The sequence below is a fragment of the Tiliqua scincoides genome, chromosome 4, assembly GCF_035046505.1.
Source record: "Tiliqua scincoides isolate rTilSci1 chromosome 4, rTilSci1.hap2, whole genome shotgun sequence".
Taxonomy (NCBI): domain Eukaryota; kingdom Metazoa; phylum Chordata; class Lepidosauria; order Squamata; family Scincidae; genus Tiliqua; species Tiliqua scincoides.
In genome coordinates this window covers 138,112,240-138,128,336 of record NC_089824.1, presented here as the reverse complement: position 1 = coordinate 138,128,336, position 16,097 = coordinate 138,112,240, and the positions used below count along the sequence as shown (strand labels likewise).

The 16,097-nt window shown below is 44.2% G+C and overlaps 1 protein-coding gene across 4 annotated transcripts in view; it reads left to right on the top strand.

Moving 5' to 3' along the window:
- The window catches only part of LOC136647655 (calcium-activated chloride channel regulator 1-like), a 34,313-nt gene that overhangs the window by 9,468 nt on the left and 8,748 nt on the right, over window positions 1–16,097 (top strand). For all 4 annotated transcript variants that reach the window (XM_066623316.1, XM_066623315.1, XM_066623317.1 and 1 more), the window contains 8 exons: window positions 738–878; window positions 1,647–1,797; window positions 2,738–2,846; window positions 5,196–5,364; window positions 5,459–5,680; window positions 6,105–6,329; window positions 8,355–8,532; window positions 14,758–14,864. In XM_066623316.1, the coding sequence (XP_066479413.1) occupies window positions 738–878; window positions 1,647–1,797; window positions 2,738–2,846; window positions 5,196–5,364; window positions 5,459–5,680; window positions 6,105–6,329; window positions 8,355–8,532; window positions 14,758–14,864 (1,302 nt within the window). The remainder of the gene's footprint in view (window positions 1–737; window positions 879–1,646; window positions 1,798–2,737; window positions 2,847–5,195; window positions 5,365–5,458; window positions 5,681–6,104; window positions 6,330–8,354; window positions 8,533–14,757; window positions 14,865–16,097) is intronic.

Genomic DNA, 16,097 nt, shown 5'->3' with positions numbered 1-16,097 from the left:
ACCATTTGGGTGGATGACCAGTGCCAGGAACTAGAGAGGATGGTACCTCCCTTTTGATTCTGCTGGACCTCTCAGTGACTTTCTAAAACATCCAGCACTGTATCCTTCTGGACAGCTTGGCTGGAATGAGCTTGACTGTTTGGCGTGGCAGTGATGACTCTTAACTGGTTACCATGGTTCCCAAGGAGACAATTTTGCTGTCAGTTAGATGAAGATCATTTTCATTCTCAAACATCGTTTTTAAAAAAGATAAACGAGCAGTTTATTCAGTACAGACAGTTCTCTTTATATGCAAATTCACTGTTTGTAGATTCACTCTGCGATGGGCAGAATTGCCACCGACCTTTGGAGGGGACATTTGGGGGGAGGGTAGGGTGGTGTGTGGAAGCTGCAGCCATTCTGAGGAACTTAGCACATTGGCTTTCATTCAGGCTTTATGGGCTCATGGGCTTTATTTTCACCTAGATTTGACCAATGTCTTCAATACGCATCTAGAGTCACTCTGCAGCTGTGGGTGCTGGGCACCAGTCTGTAACAGTGTCTAATCCCCTGCCCCATTACCTGTGGAAGCTACTCTCCTATTAATTTTTCTAAACATTATTATTTTATTTATCTGAATTTTAACTGCTGCTGTTAGTCACCTTGACTATATTAATGGAATGGTGGAATGCAATTGTTTTTAAATAAGTAACATAAATGCTCTAAATACAGGCTATGCTCTCTTGTCTTCCTGTTAGGACATGATTAAAGAGGCATCTATTTTTCTGTTCAAAGCCACTCAGAATAGATTTTATTTCAAGACTGCTAAAGTTGTCATTCCTCTGACTTGGACATCCAAGCCTGAATATAAAAGAACAGCTACAGAATCCTATGAAAAAGTAAGTTTGAAAGAGTAATCTATAAAATTCAAATGTATTGAATGGGGCAAAAACTGCACAATAAAGCTGCAGTTCTAACCTATCCACATGCCACACTCACTGGAACTAAATTCTGCTGAACTCTGTAGGACTCACTTTTCATGGCAATCCTCTGGTTTACTCAGAAGTAAATCCCATAGTCCCATCGGGACTTGCACCCAGGAAAGTACTCATAGATATGATTGGGCTTTGAGACTGCAGTCCTAACTCCCCTGCCACAGATGCAACCTTGCCAATGGGGTGCACATGCATCCTGTGGGAGAACTTCAGGTTTCTGCAAACTTTCCTGCCCTATTGAGTCTACTGAACCTACACCAGCAGATCTGCTGGCACAAGACTGAGTAGAGCCAGGTCAGGGGATCAAGGCCATGGTGCAGAAGGATATCAGTGGTGCCATTGCTGCCAATACCAGCCCTTCCTGGCCTCCTCCCCATTCTGCCCACCCACACCCCTGCCTCCATCACTGGCTTTCCAGATCTGGTGGGGGCAGTGGATGCCAGCAGCATAGCTACAGTGCAACCACCTGTTGTGGCATTGTTTGCAAAATGGCCACTGGTAGCTCACTGCAGGCACAATCTGCAGCCATTTTATGATAGCATAACACTGTTCCACTGTTGTAAACCCCACCCCTTGTGCTGGCCCAATTTAGTTAGGATTGGGCTGTAAATATTCTTATAGATGTGGTTTTGGCTGTTGGTGATCATTAAACCAGGTCCTGCTTTATTTTAGGCTGATGTCATAGTGGCGGATCCTTCCCTGAAATATGGAGACGAACCCTACACGTTGCAGTATGGAGGATGTGGGGAAAAGGGACGATACATTCATTTCACACCTAACTTCTTGACAAGTGACATTTCAGTAGATGTGTATGGACCACGAGGTAATACCAGCCAATTAAAATTAGTTTTTCCTTTTTTTATTTTTAAAATATCTAATAGTCAAAGTTTGGAAAGATAACCAGAATAAGATAAGCAAGAAAAAAGCATTTGGGGCTTTATTTTATTCAGGGCCAATCCTATCCAACTTTGATGCAGCTATGCCAATGGGTTGTGCACTGCATCCTGCAGTGGGGTGGGCAGACATGGATGCCTCCTCAACATAAAGGAACATTTGTTCCCTTACCTTGGAGCTGCATTGCAGTTGCATCAGTTCTGGAAAGTTGGATAGGACTGAGCCATCAGTCGGATAGGATTGAACCATCTCTTTCTAGAAGGCCTTCAGTTTAGCTACAGACTTATCCATATTTCCATGTTAGGTTTATCAGGACATTTTCACTCTCCATGCTACAGACATAGTTATTTATCCCTTACCTTTATAAACTGCCTTTCTTGCACATTACCTTATTTAGGACTTTTCAGCAGATCTTCCATCCAGGTACTAGTTCAACCTAATCCTGTTTAGTCTCTGCATAGTATCTGAAAGGGTGCTGTAAGTGTCATGTGCCTTCAGACCATGCCCTGGGATTCAAGGGGAGCACTACAGTGTAGTGCACTTGTGTTGCCAGCCTTTAACATGAAGTTATTAATAATGAACTTAACTTGTACATAGCTTAAGGAAGCTACCTTTATACAGTGCATGTATATTTTGAGGACTGGAAGTTCCTCTTGCTTCAGTGACACAAGTGTTAGAAATACAAGAGCCCTCAAAAAAAAGAAAAGTTGGCCATCCCTGTTGTAGCTGCTCAGTTGTTGGTGTGACTGCACAGCACTTCTGATTTTATTTTAGAACTTTCCTTTTGGAAAGTGACATCTTCTCATTTCCTGTATATTGTAAATGTAAATCACCAAATTACAATTAGATTTGTTCCTGGTGTTCTGCAGGCAAGGTCTTTGTCCACGAATGGGCTCATCTCCGATGGGGTGTCTTTGACGAATATAACTATGATGCACCTTTCTATGTTACTGGACCAAATAAAGCCGAAGCAACAAGGTACCTCTTAGCTATTGAAGATACACTTTTAAAACATTTCACTGCTGGTGGTTGTTTTGGCTTGTTAGTTATGGTGTGAATGGTTGTCCAGAGGGCTAGGTAGTAGCTGAGTAATAGATACAGAACTTTTCACATTTCACTTGAGACACAGATCTGAATTTAAAGAATTGTGTTTTAAGATCGGAGTCACGATCAATTCACAGCCACTGCCACCCACTGTGACATGAACCTGTATTCTCAATTTAGATTTAGTAGACAATAACAGTTGTTAAAAGTACAGGTGTGCCCCCATATCTGTGGGGGTTCTGTTTCAGAACGTCCTTCGGTTACATGAAACCATAGATACAGGCAGTGCCTGCTCCCCACCCTCCAAAGCTGAAGGAGCTTTGCTCCCGTTGGCTCCAGTGGATCCTCTGACCCAGCAGCTCAAAGCACTTGAGTTCTGGTTTCATGGAGAAGCGAGAAGTGACCTTTCTAATGCCTTATAAAGCATTAGGAGGTTTTCCTGGACCTCTTAGTGCCTTATATGGCATTAAAAACATGACTTCCAGTTTCTCCATGGAACTGGAAGTCATGTGTTTTGAGTGCCAAACTCAGTCTGAGCCCAGCAGAAGTCATGGACAGATGCCCACGGCCTCTTTGGGGCTCAGGGGACCCTCCGGAAGGTATGAATGCTGGCCTTGAAAGCTTTAGTACAAGGGGGGCCCTGTACCCATGAACACTGAATCCATAGTTTCAGTTAACCATGGATTGGATCTGCTTCCTCTGAAGGCTTTTCTGAGCCCTGCAGAGGCTATGCACTTCTGCCCACAGCCTTTGAGGGTTCAGAATGGCCATTTTGGCAAAAAAAACGCAATGTGCAGTTTTCCTCTGGAAATTGGAAATGACTTTTTATGCCTTGTAAGGCATTATCTTATAAGGCATAAAACTGTCATTTTCAGTTTCCTTCTGGAAACTGTAAGTTGTGGTTTTTTGTTTGTTTGTTTGTTTTGCTAAAACAGCCACTCTGAGTCCTGCAGAGGCTGCAGCCTCCAAATGAAGTGTGGTGTCCCTGGATATCCACGGTTTCCATTAACTTCAGGGAGTTCCAGAACGGAACCCCATGTGGATACTGGGGCGTGCCTGTATTTACATCATCTATGTCAGTTTCCTGCAGGAGTTTAAGCCTGCTCTACAGCAGTGTTTCTCAGTTTCAGTTGGGTCCCCATTTTTTTCAGTGTGTTCGACACCCTATTTAACCCACCTAACTTTCAGAGATTTAAAAAAAAAAGTTTTTGGTTTACCAGTCACTCAAGCCTCTGTTTTTTTTTAATCCTTTTTACTATGGTTGGGAAAGGGGGAAACCTTCTGGAGCATTTGTTGAGCTCCATATGATCAGGACCGTTCTGGTGTTCTTGAATTCCTTTGCCTGGTCTTTCATAGGAGCAGAGGCATGTTCACCTACTCACATGTAAACAAGTACATGCAGCTCAGTTTCGCTTTCTGTAGGGCTTAATACATTTTCCTTGTCAGCTTGGGGGGGGGAACCTCCTTCTGGAGTATTTTTGGGGGATTTTTGTTCCTTGGATCCGGATCACTCTGGTGGCATTGTGTTGCTCTTGGCCTGCACTTCAAAATGGATGGAGGCACATTTGCCTACTCACAAGTAAATGCACGCAATTGGCAAGGTTTCACTTTCCATAGGGCTAAATACATTGTTGTTATCAGCTTGTTAGTTTGTTAAGACTCCAAGACTCAACTTGGAGGTGGGGAGGGACAACCCACCTTGAATGACTGGCTGCAGGGGGACTACTTCTGAGTAGAGCTGCAAAGATTGGGTCCTGATAACCCTTGCAGCTGTTGCTCGTGACCATCCTCCTCCTCCTTGCTGCTTCTGTCCTCACTCTCTCGCCATCCCTCCCACCCCTCCTGCCCTTTTTACAGATGTTTGGGGACAGCAGGAGAGTGAGTAAAGAGAGCACCAACAGACACATTCCCTAGTAGCGGCCCCGTTTTTTCCACAGTGGACTTTTTAAAGGGGGAGGGGTGACTTGACTCGAGTCCATTAGAGTCACTAAAGGGTGACTCGGAAAGTTAGAACCTTTTTTGAGTTGAGTCATGGGGGGGGGTGGCTCGGCGACTTGAATTCAGTCAAGCCACACTGGGTTTTCCCATCCCTGCAATGGTGTAGCGCTACTTTAAGCCACTGTGGCTGATGTGTATTACCAGGACCAAACCCGTTAGTCATGTGTCTTTTTATCTTTGGATGGATTATTTATACAGAATAGTGGGACATATTTATATCGTTGGGGGGGGGTTATAATAATGACTTTTGACTCACTAACTATACTTGCTTTTTATATTGTTTAGATGCTCAGCTGAAGTTATTGGTAAATACGTATTCAAAACAAGCACAGGAAAAACCAGGACATGCAGAATTGATCGCCAAACTGGACTATATGAGGCTGGATGCCAATTTGTGCCAGAAAAAATTCAAAGTGCTCCAGCATCCATAATGTACATGCAAAGTCTACATTCAGTAAGTATTTTTCATGTCCTTTGAGAGGCTATGAGCTCTATTCCAAACTTTGTCCTTCTAACCTATCTTGCTGGTTTGTTGTTTTTTTTAAAAGGTTACCCAGTTCTGTAACCAAAGTGACCATAATATCCAGGCCACAAACATGCAGAACAAACTGTGCAACTACAGGAGCACCTGGGAAGTTATCATGGACTCTGCTGACTTTGCCAGCTCGTCTCCAATCCCTGCCCCTCCACCTGCCCCCACCATCTCCTTGCTGCAAGCACAGGACAGAGTTGTGTGTCTAGTACTTGATGTTTCTGGGAGTATGGGCTTGGTGAGTTGCTTGCCATCTTGTTTACATTTCATTCAAGGTAATAATGTTGGAAGGCAAACTGTTCAGCTGGGTCTGCCCTCCCCAGAAGAATTGGGTCCTTTATCCTGGGTGTAGTGATTTCAAGGCAGCTTTTATCAATTATAAAACAAGCTTTATTTAACACAGATCTAAATAAGGAAATGTAGTGTTAATTTAATTTATTTATTTATGCCCTGCCTTTCCCATGCTGAAGCAAATGCCCAAGGCACCTTACAGAGCTTTATAATCAAGTACAAAATGGCACAAGTAAAAAACATCAAATAAGGCATCAAGCTGTGTAACTCCTAATGTGATGATCTACCAATAAGAACAAAGTCTTTTCATTAGTATTTTCTTTTGCTGCCTTTCCAGAATGGGATTGACAATGTTTCTTCTCTATGTGCAGTATGATCGCATTAATCGACTGAGGCAAGCTGTGGAGCTGTTCCTCCTACAGATCATTGAAACAGGTTCCTGGGTTGGAATTGTCACCTACAGTGACTCTGCTGAAATTAAGACTCCTTTGCAACAGATTGTCAGTGACAGTGCACGCATTTCTCTTACAACCTTTTTGCCTACAACAGCAAGTGGAGGAACTAGCATCTGTTCCGGAGTGCATGCAGGATTTAAGGTGGAAGAGAACACTTTCCAGTTACTTTTATCCCTTCTTGCTTAGGCCATTATTTTTTCCAGTTATGAGAATCCCATTTAAATTCAATTCTTGGAAAACTATCCTATTTTATTACAATATTTGGTTTGCAAGAGTAAATCTTTTTCTGGGATGAGGGTAGGAATGTGACACTGAAAGGAGGTAGATTCCCAGCTATTAACCTTACCAAGCTCCATTTCTCTGTTTCAAGAGCCAAACATCCCAGCAGCAGCAGTGTGTGGAAAGAAATGTGGGCTGTTCATGAGAGAGTGCCTTTGGGTGTATTGACCATGGCTGGCTTACACATACTTCATGGTGGAAGCAACAAATGGGTGAAGTGGCTTTGGAAGCTCAGGCACTGTAGCATGATGGGCCAGTGTGAGCATTTTAAGTACTAATACGTTTCAGTGATGTCATCTGATCCTTTCTGTGCTGATCTTTGAAGATGTAAGCATAGGTGTGCTACAAGGCGCAAGCTCCCATTCTCTCTTGGTGGTTCCTGAACTGCAGCAAGTGAACCTCTGCTATCTAGTCAATCCCTATTGTCACTTCCACTGCATCTATAGTTTATGATAAGTTTAGAAAATTATAATAAATGATTTTTTAAATACACATAATGGCATGGGTGGAGTGTTGCTCCTGATTATTCCTATGTAGGAGGAAAATCACATTATTCTATCAGCAAATATCGGTCTTTGCATACTGAAAAATAGTTTTCCCTTAGGAGCAGTAGCTTGCAGAAGAGTGTTCTGGACCTCTAAAGTGAATAATTTTGCATTCGTTAAGCAAGCAGCAGCATCTGCAACACTGCTTTCAGTCGGATCATTAACTACTGAAAAATAAATGTCCCAGCTCAGGGTTAAAGCATCAGCTCCCCCTACTGGCCACTCAACACACGATGATTTCTTCATCTGCTGGAAGTTTTTTTCCCATAGTATCATTTAAGTGCAGGAATGTTCATGTGACCCTTTAAAAAGAGGGCAAAAAGGTATGTTTGTTCTTGCAGCATTCTGTCATTTTCTTTTTGGCACTAAGGACTGACGAGGAAGCCAAGGACCAAGCTGTAAATTATACTAAGCAGGTTCTTGATGTTTATGTACTTGCTGTTTCCTAAATAGCAGTTGTTGGAGGTGACTGATAAGAATTGCCTCCCCCAGCCCTGATTTGGGACAAAACAGGAAGTGGATTTTCCTCCTTTTACAAAACTTTCACGCCTCGGGGAGGACTACAGAGGGAGTAGCAGACTCCCCAGACCCCCGGAGGGCCATAACAATCCCCAGGTATGTGTAAAAACTCATCCCTGCCTGGCAGCAGTATGATCATGGTGATTGTGTGTCTGCTGATTTCTGGGCCATTCCCTTTAAAGGGAAATACCCTTTTGCAGTTCCCTGGTGGGTCATGACCTACTAGTTTGGGAACCACTGCTTTAAATAGCAAACATCAAGACCAGCCAATCCATGGGGTCCAATGAAGCAGCTGCCTCAGGCAATGAACATGACAGATGGCGAGTATCAACTTGCTAGTTAACCTTCCTTTTTGAATACTCATATGCTTACCTTTTGATCCGTCTGTACCACTTCACCTCTCTCCTCCCCATCTGTTTCTCTCCACTGTGTGATCTACTACCTGCCTACTACTACATTAGCAGCTTGTCTTATTCAATCTCGTATCCTCTTCCCCCACCCCAGAACAGGAAGTGGGGGGGGGAAGAGAGGGGCTTAGATGCTCTAGTCTAGCTAGATTGTCTCCACCCCACAACCACTTCTGGACAAGAAAAAAGTCACTAAACCAGCAGCAGGGACTGTGTGTTGAGTGGGCCAGGTTAAAGAAAAAGAAGCCTCCAGAAGGAAGAGGAAGAGGGATGGAGAAAGGGGTGGGGCACATGTCTTCTGGTGCTTCACTTCAGGAGCTCCAACAGCCTGGGTCACAATTGCTAAATAGCATTTTGTGATTTCTATACTTCTTGCTCTAATGCCACTAAAATTTAATATGTTCTTTTCAATATAGGTATTTTTAGAAAAATTTAACAACACTGAAGGTTATGAAATGGTGCTACTGAATGCTGGAGAAGATTCATCTATAGGCTCTTGCTTTACTGAGGTTGAAAAAAGTGGATCAAAAATTCATACCATTGCCTTGGGGCCTAGTGCTGCAAGAGAGCTAGAAACTTTGGCAGACATGACAGGTAAGTGAGCAAGCAGAATGCCCATATCTCGCAAGCTATGCAATGTGGTGGCAACTGATCCTTTCCCAAAGTGGGTTGCCTCCTATCCCAGCCGGCCATATGCATGGTCTGATATATTGCTTAGCTTGGCAGAGCGGCTGGGATAGGAGGCAACCCACTTTGGGAAAAGATCAGTTGCCACCACATTGCATAGCTTGCCATACCAATTTCTAAATTTTAAACACGCAATTTTTTCTTGGTATTTATTTAAAATATTTACATCTTGCATTTCAGTCTTTGTCCATGAGAGAACTCTTAAGAACTTTTTTAATCCATACCAGAAATAAAATGGATATAAATAAAATAATAAAGATAGCAAAAGCAGCAGAAAAGTAGTAAAACTCCTTAAAATCAATAAGAACATAACAGCAGCTGCAAGCGGCAACCAAATTTTGAAATGAATCAGGCCCAGTAAGTAAATACCTAGTGGATTCTCCCTTTAAAACCTTTAAAATGTAGCATTTTTTTAACTGGCACCAAAGAGCCATCATGAAGGGCAGTAAGCAAATGGAAATGGCAAGGGCTTTCCACAATTGATGTGTTACAACAGAGAAGGTCCTACCTTAAATTGCCACCCATCTCACTTATTAATGTGGGGCATGCTGAATAGGACCACTTATGAGGTTATTTGGGCCTGTTCATATGGAAGTGTGCAGTCCTTCTGGTCCCAAGCCATTTAGGGCTTCATAGGTCAATGGTGGTACTTTGAATTGTGCCTGGAAGAAAATAGAAAGCCTGTGAAGTTCTTACAGAACAGTCAAAATGTGTTCCCTCTAGATCAGGGGCGTCCAAACATTTTGGCAGGAAGACCACATCATCTTTCTGACACTGTGTCAGGGGCCAGGAAAAAAAGAATTAATTTACATTTAAAATTTGAATAAATTTACATAAATGAATTAGAGATGGAACTGATATGAATGAAGGTCTTGCAGTACCTCAAGGCCTATAAAAGGCCTTGCACAAAGAACATAAGAACATAAGAACAGCCCCACTGGATCAGGCCATAGGCCCATCTAGTCCAGCTTCCTGTATCTCACAGCGGCCCACCAAATGCCCAGGGAGCACACCAGATAACAAGAGACCTCATCCTGGTGCCCTCCCCTACATCTGGCATTCTGACTTAACCCATTCCTAAAATCAGGAGGTTGCGCATACTCATCATGGCTTGTACCCCATAATGGATTTTTCCTCCAGAAACTCGTCCAATCCTCTTTTAAAGGCGTCTAGGCTAGACGCCAGCACCACATCCTGTGGCAAGGAGTTCCACAGACCGACCACACGCTGAGTAAAGAAATATTTTCCTTTGTCTGTCCTAACCCGCCCAACACTCAATTTTAGTGGATGTCCCCTGGTTCTGGTATTATGTGGGAGTGTAAAGAGCATCTCCCTATCCACTCTGTCCATCCCCTGCATAATTTTGTATGTCTCAATCATGTCCCCCCTCAAGCGTCTCTTTTCTAGGCTGAAGAGGCCCAAACGCTGTAGCCTTTCCTCATAAGGAAGGTGCCCCAGCCCCGTAATCATCTTAGTCGCTCTCTTTTGCACCTTTTCCATTTCCACTATGTCTTTTTTGAGATGTGGCGACCAGAACTGGACACAATACTCCAGGTGCGGCCTTACCATAGATTTGTACAACGGCATTATAATACTAGCCATTTTGTTCTCAATACCCTTCCTAATGATCCCAAGCATAGAATTGGCCTTCTTCACTGCCGCCGCACATTGGGTCGACACTTTCATCGACCTGTCCACCACCACCCCAAGATCTCTCTCCTGATCTGTCACAGACAGCTCAGAACCCATCAGCCTATATCTAAAGTTTTGATTTTTTGCCCCAATGTGCATGACTTTACACTTACTGACATTGAAGCGCATCTGCCATTTTGCTGCCCATTCTGCCAGTCTGGAGAGATCCTTCTGGAGCTCCTCACAATCACTTCTGGTCTTTACCACTCGGAAAAGTTTGGTGTCGTCTGCAAACTTAGCCACTTCACTGCTCAACCCTGTCTCCAGGTCATTTATGAAGAGGTTGAAAAGCACCGGTCCCAGGACAGATCCTTGGGGCACACCGCTTTTCACCTCTCTCCATTGTGAAAATTGCCCATTGACACCCACTCTCTGCTTCCTGGCCTCCAACCAGTTCTCAATCCACGAGAGGACCTGTCCTCTAATTCCCTGACTGTGGAGTTTTTTCAGTAGCCTTTGGTGAGGGACCGTGTCAAACGCCTTCTGAAAGTCCAGATATATAATGTCCACGGGTTCTCCCGCATCCACTTGCCTGTTGACCTTTTCAAAGAATTCTATAAGGTTCGTGAGGCAAGACTTACCCTTACAGAAGCCATGCTGACTCTCCCTCAGCAAGGCCTGTTCGTCTATGTGTTTTGAGATCCTATCTTTGATGAGGTATTCCACCATCTTACCCGGTATGGATGTTAGGCTGACCGGCCTATAGTTTCCCGGGTCCCCCCTCTTTCCCTTTTTAAAAATAGACGTGACATTTGCTATCCTCCAATCTTCTGGCACCATGGCCGTTTTGAGGGACAAGTTGCATACCTTAGTCAAGAGCTCTGCAACTTCATTCTTCAATTCCTTAATAACCCTTGGGTGGATGCCATCAGGGCCCGGTGACTTATTGATCCTTAATTTATCAATTAGGTCTGAAACATCTTCTCTTTTAACCTCTATCTCAGAGGTGTCCAAAGTTTTTGGCAGGAGGGCCACATTGTCTCTCTGACACTGTGTCAGGGGCCGGGGGGGGGGAAAGAATTAATTTACATTTAAAATTTGAATAAATTTACATACATTTACATAAATGAATATATTAAAGATGAACTTATATGAATGAATGAAGGTCTTGCAATAGCTCAAGGCCTATAAAAGGCCTTGCACAAAGCAAGCCTGGCATTTCCTTTGCTGCTGCTACTGCATCACAGATGTGAAACAGCAAGCAGTGGAGGGAGCCCTCATCCCACAGCTAACACAAGAGGTCAAACAGTCGCCCTCACTCTGACAGCAGTCGCGTCGGGCCAGTGTGGGCTCCAATGAAGCTCGAGAGGGCCAGAGGCTCATTGGAGACTGGGGGCTCCCTAAGGGCCGCATTGAGAGGCCTCAAGGGCCGCATGTGGCCCCAGGGCCGGGGTTTGGGCACCCCTGCTCTATCTGACTTAACTCCTTGGTCAGGAGGGGCCGTTCGGGCAGCGGTATCTGCCCGAGGTCTTCTGCCGTGAAGACAGATGCAAAGAACTCATTTAATTTCTCTGCCATCTCTAAGTCTCCTTTTATCTCCCCTTTCCCTCCCTCACCATCCAGAGGGCCAACCGCTTCTCTGGCGGGTTTCCTGCTTCTAACATATTTGAAGAAGCTTTTATTGTTCCCCTTAATGTTGCTGGCCATGCGTTCCTCATAGTCTCGCTTGGCCTCCCATATCACCTTCTTACATTTCTTTTGCCACAGTTTATGTTCCTTTTTATTCTCCTCATTAGGGCAAGACTTCCATTTACGGAAGGAAGCTTCCTTGCCCTTCACAGCCTCTCTAACTTGGCTGGTTAGCCATGCGGGCACCGTCCTGGATTTAGTGGAACCCTTCTTTCTTTGCGGTATACACCTCTGCTGGGCCTCTATTACTGTTGTTTTAAGCAGCCTCCATGCACTCTGGAGAGATTGGACTCTTTTTACCCTCCCTTTCAACCTCCTTCTAACCAGCCTCCTCATTTGAGGGAAGTCCGCCCGTCGGAAGTCAAGGGTTTTTGTTAGAGATTTGCCTGGTATTCTTCCCCCAACGTGCACGTGAAAACGGATCGCAGCATGATCACTGTTCCCCAATGGCTCAGTAACGTTTACATCTCTAACCAGGTCCTGCGTACCGCACAAAATTAAATCCAGAGTCACCTGTCCTCTGGTGAAAGCAAGGCCAGCCTTTCCTTCACTGCCACTGCTGCATCACAGATATGAAACAGCAAGTAGTGGAGGGAGCCCTTGTCCCACAGCTCAGGTGACAGGTGACAGGTCGAATAGTCCACATGCTGAGAGCAGTTGCGTCGGGCCAGCTCAGGCTCCAGCAAGTCTCCGGGGAGCCAAAGGCTCAATGGACACTGGGGGCTCCCCGAGGGCTGGATTAGGAGCCCCCAAGTGGCCCCAGGGCTGGGGTTTGGGCACCCCTGCTCTAGATGGTACCAGGCAGCAATTGTGCTGCTGAAACCATTGCAGTTTCCTAATAGACTTCAAAGGCAGTTCTTCATAGTGCACATTGCAGTAATCAAGACTGGATGTTACCAGAGTATAGGAGTACAATCCTAACATTGTGCTGGGCCGGCATAAGTTCTGTCACTGGCCCGGGAGTCGCAAATGTGCCGTAAATCATGTTTGGGCCTCCTCGAGTGTCAGTCAGGCCTGCAAAGGGACGTATACTGGCCCACAGAGACTACATCCAGCCTCTGTGTTGACAGACAGAGGTAAGTACGCTCCAGCCAAGCTCACCCAGTGCAGGGGCCTGGGGGCATGGAGAGGGTGAGGAGAAGGCATTCCGGGACAGGAGGAGGTCAGGTGGACAGTGGGAGAGCAGGGGTGGGGACCAGGATTTGGCACTTGTGCCGGATCCTGAGCCCATTGCCAAGCAGCACAGCTGCTTGGGTCTGCACTGCCTCTTTAGGTGGTGCAGATCTGATAGACCCATTGGGGCTGCTGTGGCTCTACCCAGGGTAAGGGAAGCAATTCCCCTTGCCCGGAGCTGAGCTGCTTTCAGCCCCAATCACGCACTGGATATGGGGCAGGCCTACTGGCATCCCTGTTTCAGTGCAAGTTAGGATTGCGCTGAAAGTGTGATAACTGTAGGTAGAGCCTATCTTTCAGGCAGCCCAATCCCAAATTTTCCAGTGTCCAGAGGAACAGCAGCACCAAAATGGCGACTGCTTTATCTTGTGGGCACAGGGAAACACTGGAGGTCTCTTCGGGAGAGGGGGATGTTCATCTCACTGATCTCTGCGCGGCTGCGTGGCATCCTCTTTCTGGTGCTGGGCCCAGCACTGACTGGTGCTGGCCTGGTACCAGCACTTGCTCCTCCCACAGTGCCATAAATGTGCTTTACAGCATGTTTACAACACTTATCACTGGCACTGGAGCTAGAGCTGCTTAAAGGTGCTGTGAGCCACAGTGGATACTTAGGCAGTCATCCATCGGGCTGGGTCTGACAGGGAAGATTCCTGATCCATCTGCAAGACCGGGTGTAACAAGCTGCTCAGTTTATTCTTTAGGGACAGTACAGTCCCATCCACATGGGATCAAAATCTTTCCTGCTCTTACTGCTTTTTCCTCTCTGCTCTCCCTTCTTTTATATCTGGTTGTGTCACTTGACCAAAAGCAATTATTCTAATTTTTCTCACACAATTATACTTCAAAATTTAATTTTTCACTCAGTTATCAGTTCAATTCTGGTCTTATTAGCAGCTTAATTGTGAATTTCCGATCTTGTTGTATTGCTACATCCTTTGCATTGTTAAAAGAGATTATGGATTATAATGTGTCTTTAACTAACTAGTCTGCTTTATATAATATAATATTGTTTAAACCCCACCATATATGAAGATTATGTGCATCACCACAAATTGTTGTTCTTTTCCAAAATTATAAAACATATTTTCTTTTATAAGTACAAAGTGATTAGGGAACCTTGTGTTAAAATATACGTTTACTTAACATTTGGCAACTTATGCCTATCTTCCTCTTATATTATATTAAAGCTTGATCTGGAGATGTCCCCTGCAGTATGAGAGAATACAAAACGCTCAGCAAGCCTTTAGTCGTCGTCCCCCCCCCCCATGGTCCTGACATTCATATCTTATCTCTCCAAATTTCATAAATTTCTATGTATATCTGAATATTCAATCAGTTATTACACAAAATGGTGGATCCACAGTTAACTGAGAAAAAGGGGGGATTCTTACATACCACTCTATAGGAAAACAAATTTGTATACGTCACAAGCTGTTAACTGCATTAGTCTTTGTGTGTGTGTATAGTCCTGAATATACGCTACAGAAATTAAAGAGTTCATCTCACTTACTGCAGGTGTGCTCTGTGCAATCCCATTTGTGTAAATACTGAATACTATGGCAAGGCACAATGCAAGCATATTTTAGATTTTATTGCAAGTGACAGATTATCCTGATTATTCTTCCTGTTGTGTTACAGGAGGCTTGAAATTTGCTGCCACCGACAGTTTGGATTCCAATGGCCTCATAGACGCTTTCAGTGGAATTTCGTCAGAAAGTGGAACCATTTTTCACCAAACTATTCAGGTCTGGATTTCAAAGAGCAAGCTGGGTTCTGCTGTTATGTTAATTATTTCTCAGTTGGGTGGTTATGTACACAAATGTTAAAAAACAACAGGTCCTGTCTGCAACCCTACCATCAAAAGTATTGTGATGAACTGAACTACTAATTTAAGAGCACATCATTTCAAACTGGTGCTTCTCAAGTGGCAGGCAGGCATCCGCAAGTTGCTCTTTTAGGCAGATGCCAGCTCCCCAGTACTGCACAGAGGTCGCTGCTAATGTCTGCCCCAAGGCCCTGTTGTTGGTTTTTTTTTTCTGCTCACTACTGTGTGACTTAATCAAATTTTTAAAAAATTTATGTATGTTTCAAATGTCATTTCAGTGATACAAATACGTGTGGTGTTTTTGAAACAGTGACCCAATTCTAAAGGCCAAAGCAAGCGTTACTTTTAATGCATAGGCTGGCTCAGTTTTTCTTTCATGTTGTTTTTTTAAAGTGTACATATGTGTGTATTTGAATAGTTCAATACAGTATTTTAGCTGCTATTTTGCACTAAAGATGGAGAGAAACTCAAGAGAAAGCTGGCTAATGTAAAAGTGGTGCATAGATGTTAGTTCCTCAAATAAATGAGTTGCTTGGGCTTTTTGTGTGGAATATCGCTCATGTTATATGAAAGAGTTCTTATTTTGTCCTGTTACCAAGGAAAATACAGTTCTTAGATGAGTCTCCCACACAATGATTCTTCTAGCAATGATTTAACCTCCACACTTTGTGCTTCATTGGCAACTCAGTGATTTCTCCCAGTCAACCAAATATCAGTAGCAATGAGTGTGGTTGCAGCAATCTATGTCATTCCGGGCCACCTCTGTAGGCTCTAGCATCAGACAGAAAATTTTAATTCTTTAGAAAACCATTTTCTTGCACTTCCCAGTATTTGGCACACGGAGTTAAAAAAAAATATTTTCTCTAACTTTCTGTTTCATGCCACTTGCATGGAACATCTAAGGCCCCAATCCTATCCAATTTTCCAGTGCCAGTGCAGCTGTGCCAATGGGACATGCACTGCATCCTAAGGTGGGGAGGCAGTCGTAGAGGCCACAAGGGAATGCTTGTTCCCTTATCTCGGGACTGCATTGTGGCTGCACTGGTGCTGGAAAGTTGGATAGGATTGGGCCCTTAGTCTCTTCATTTGTGGAGTGAGGTTTATACCTTTAGATTTATTTATACAGGTATTTATATACCACCTTTCTTTGGTC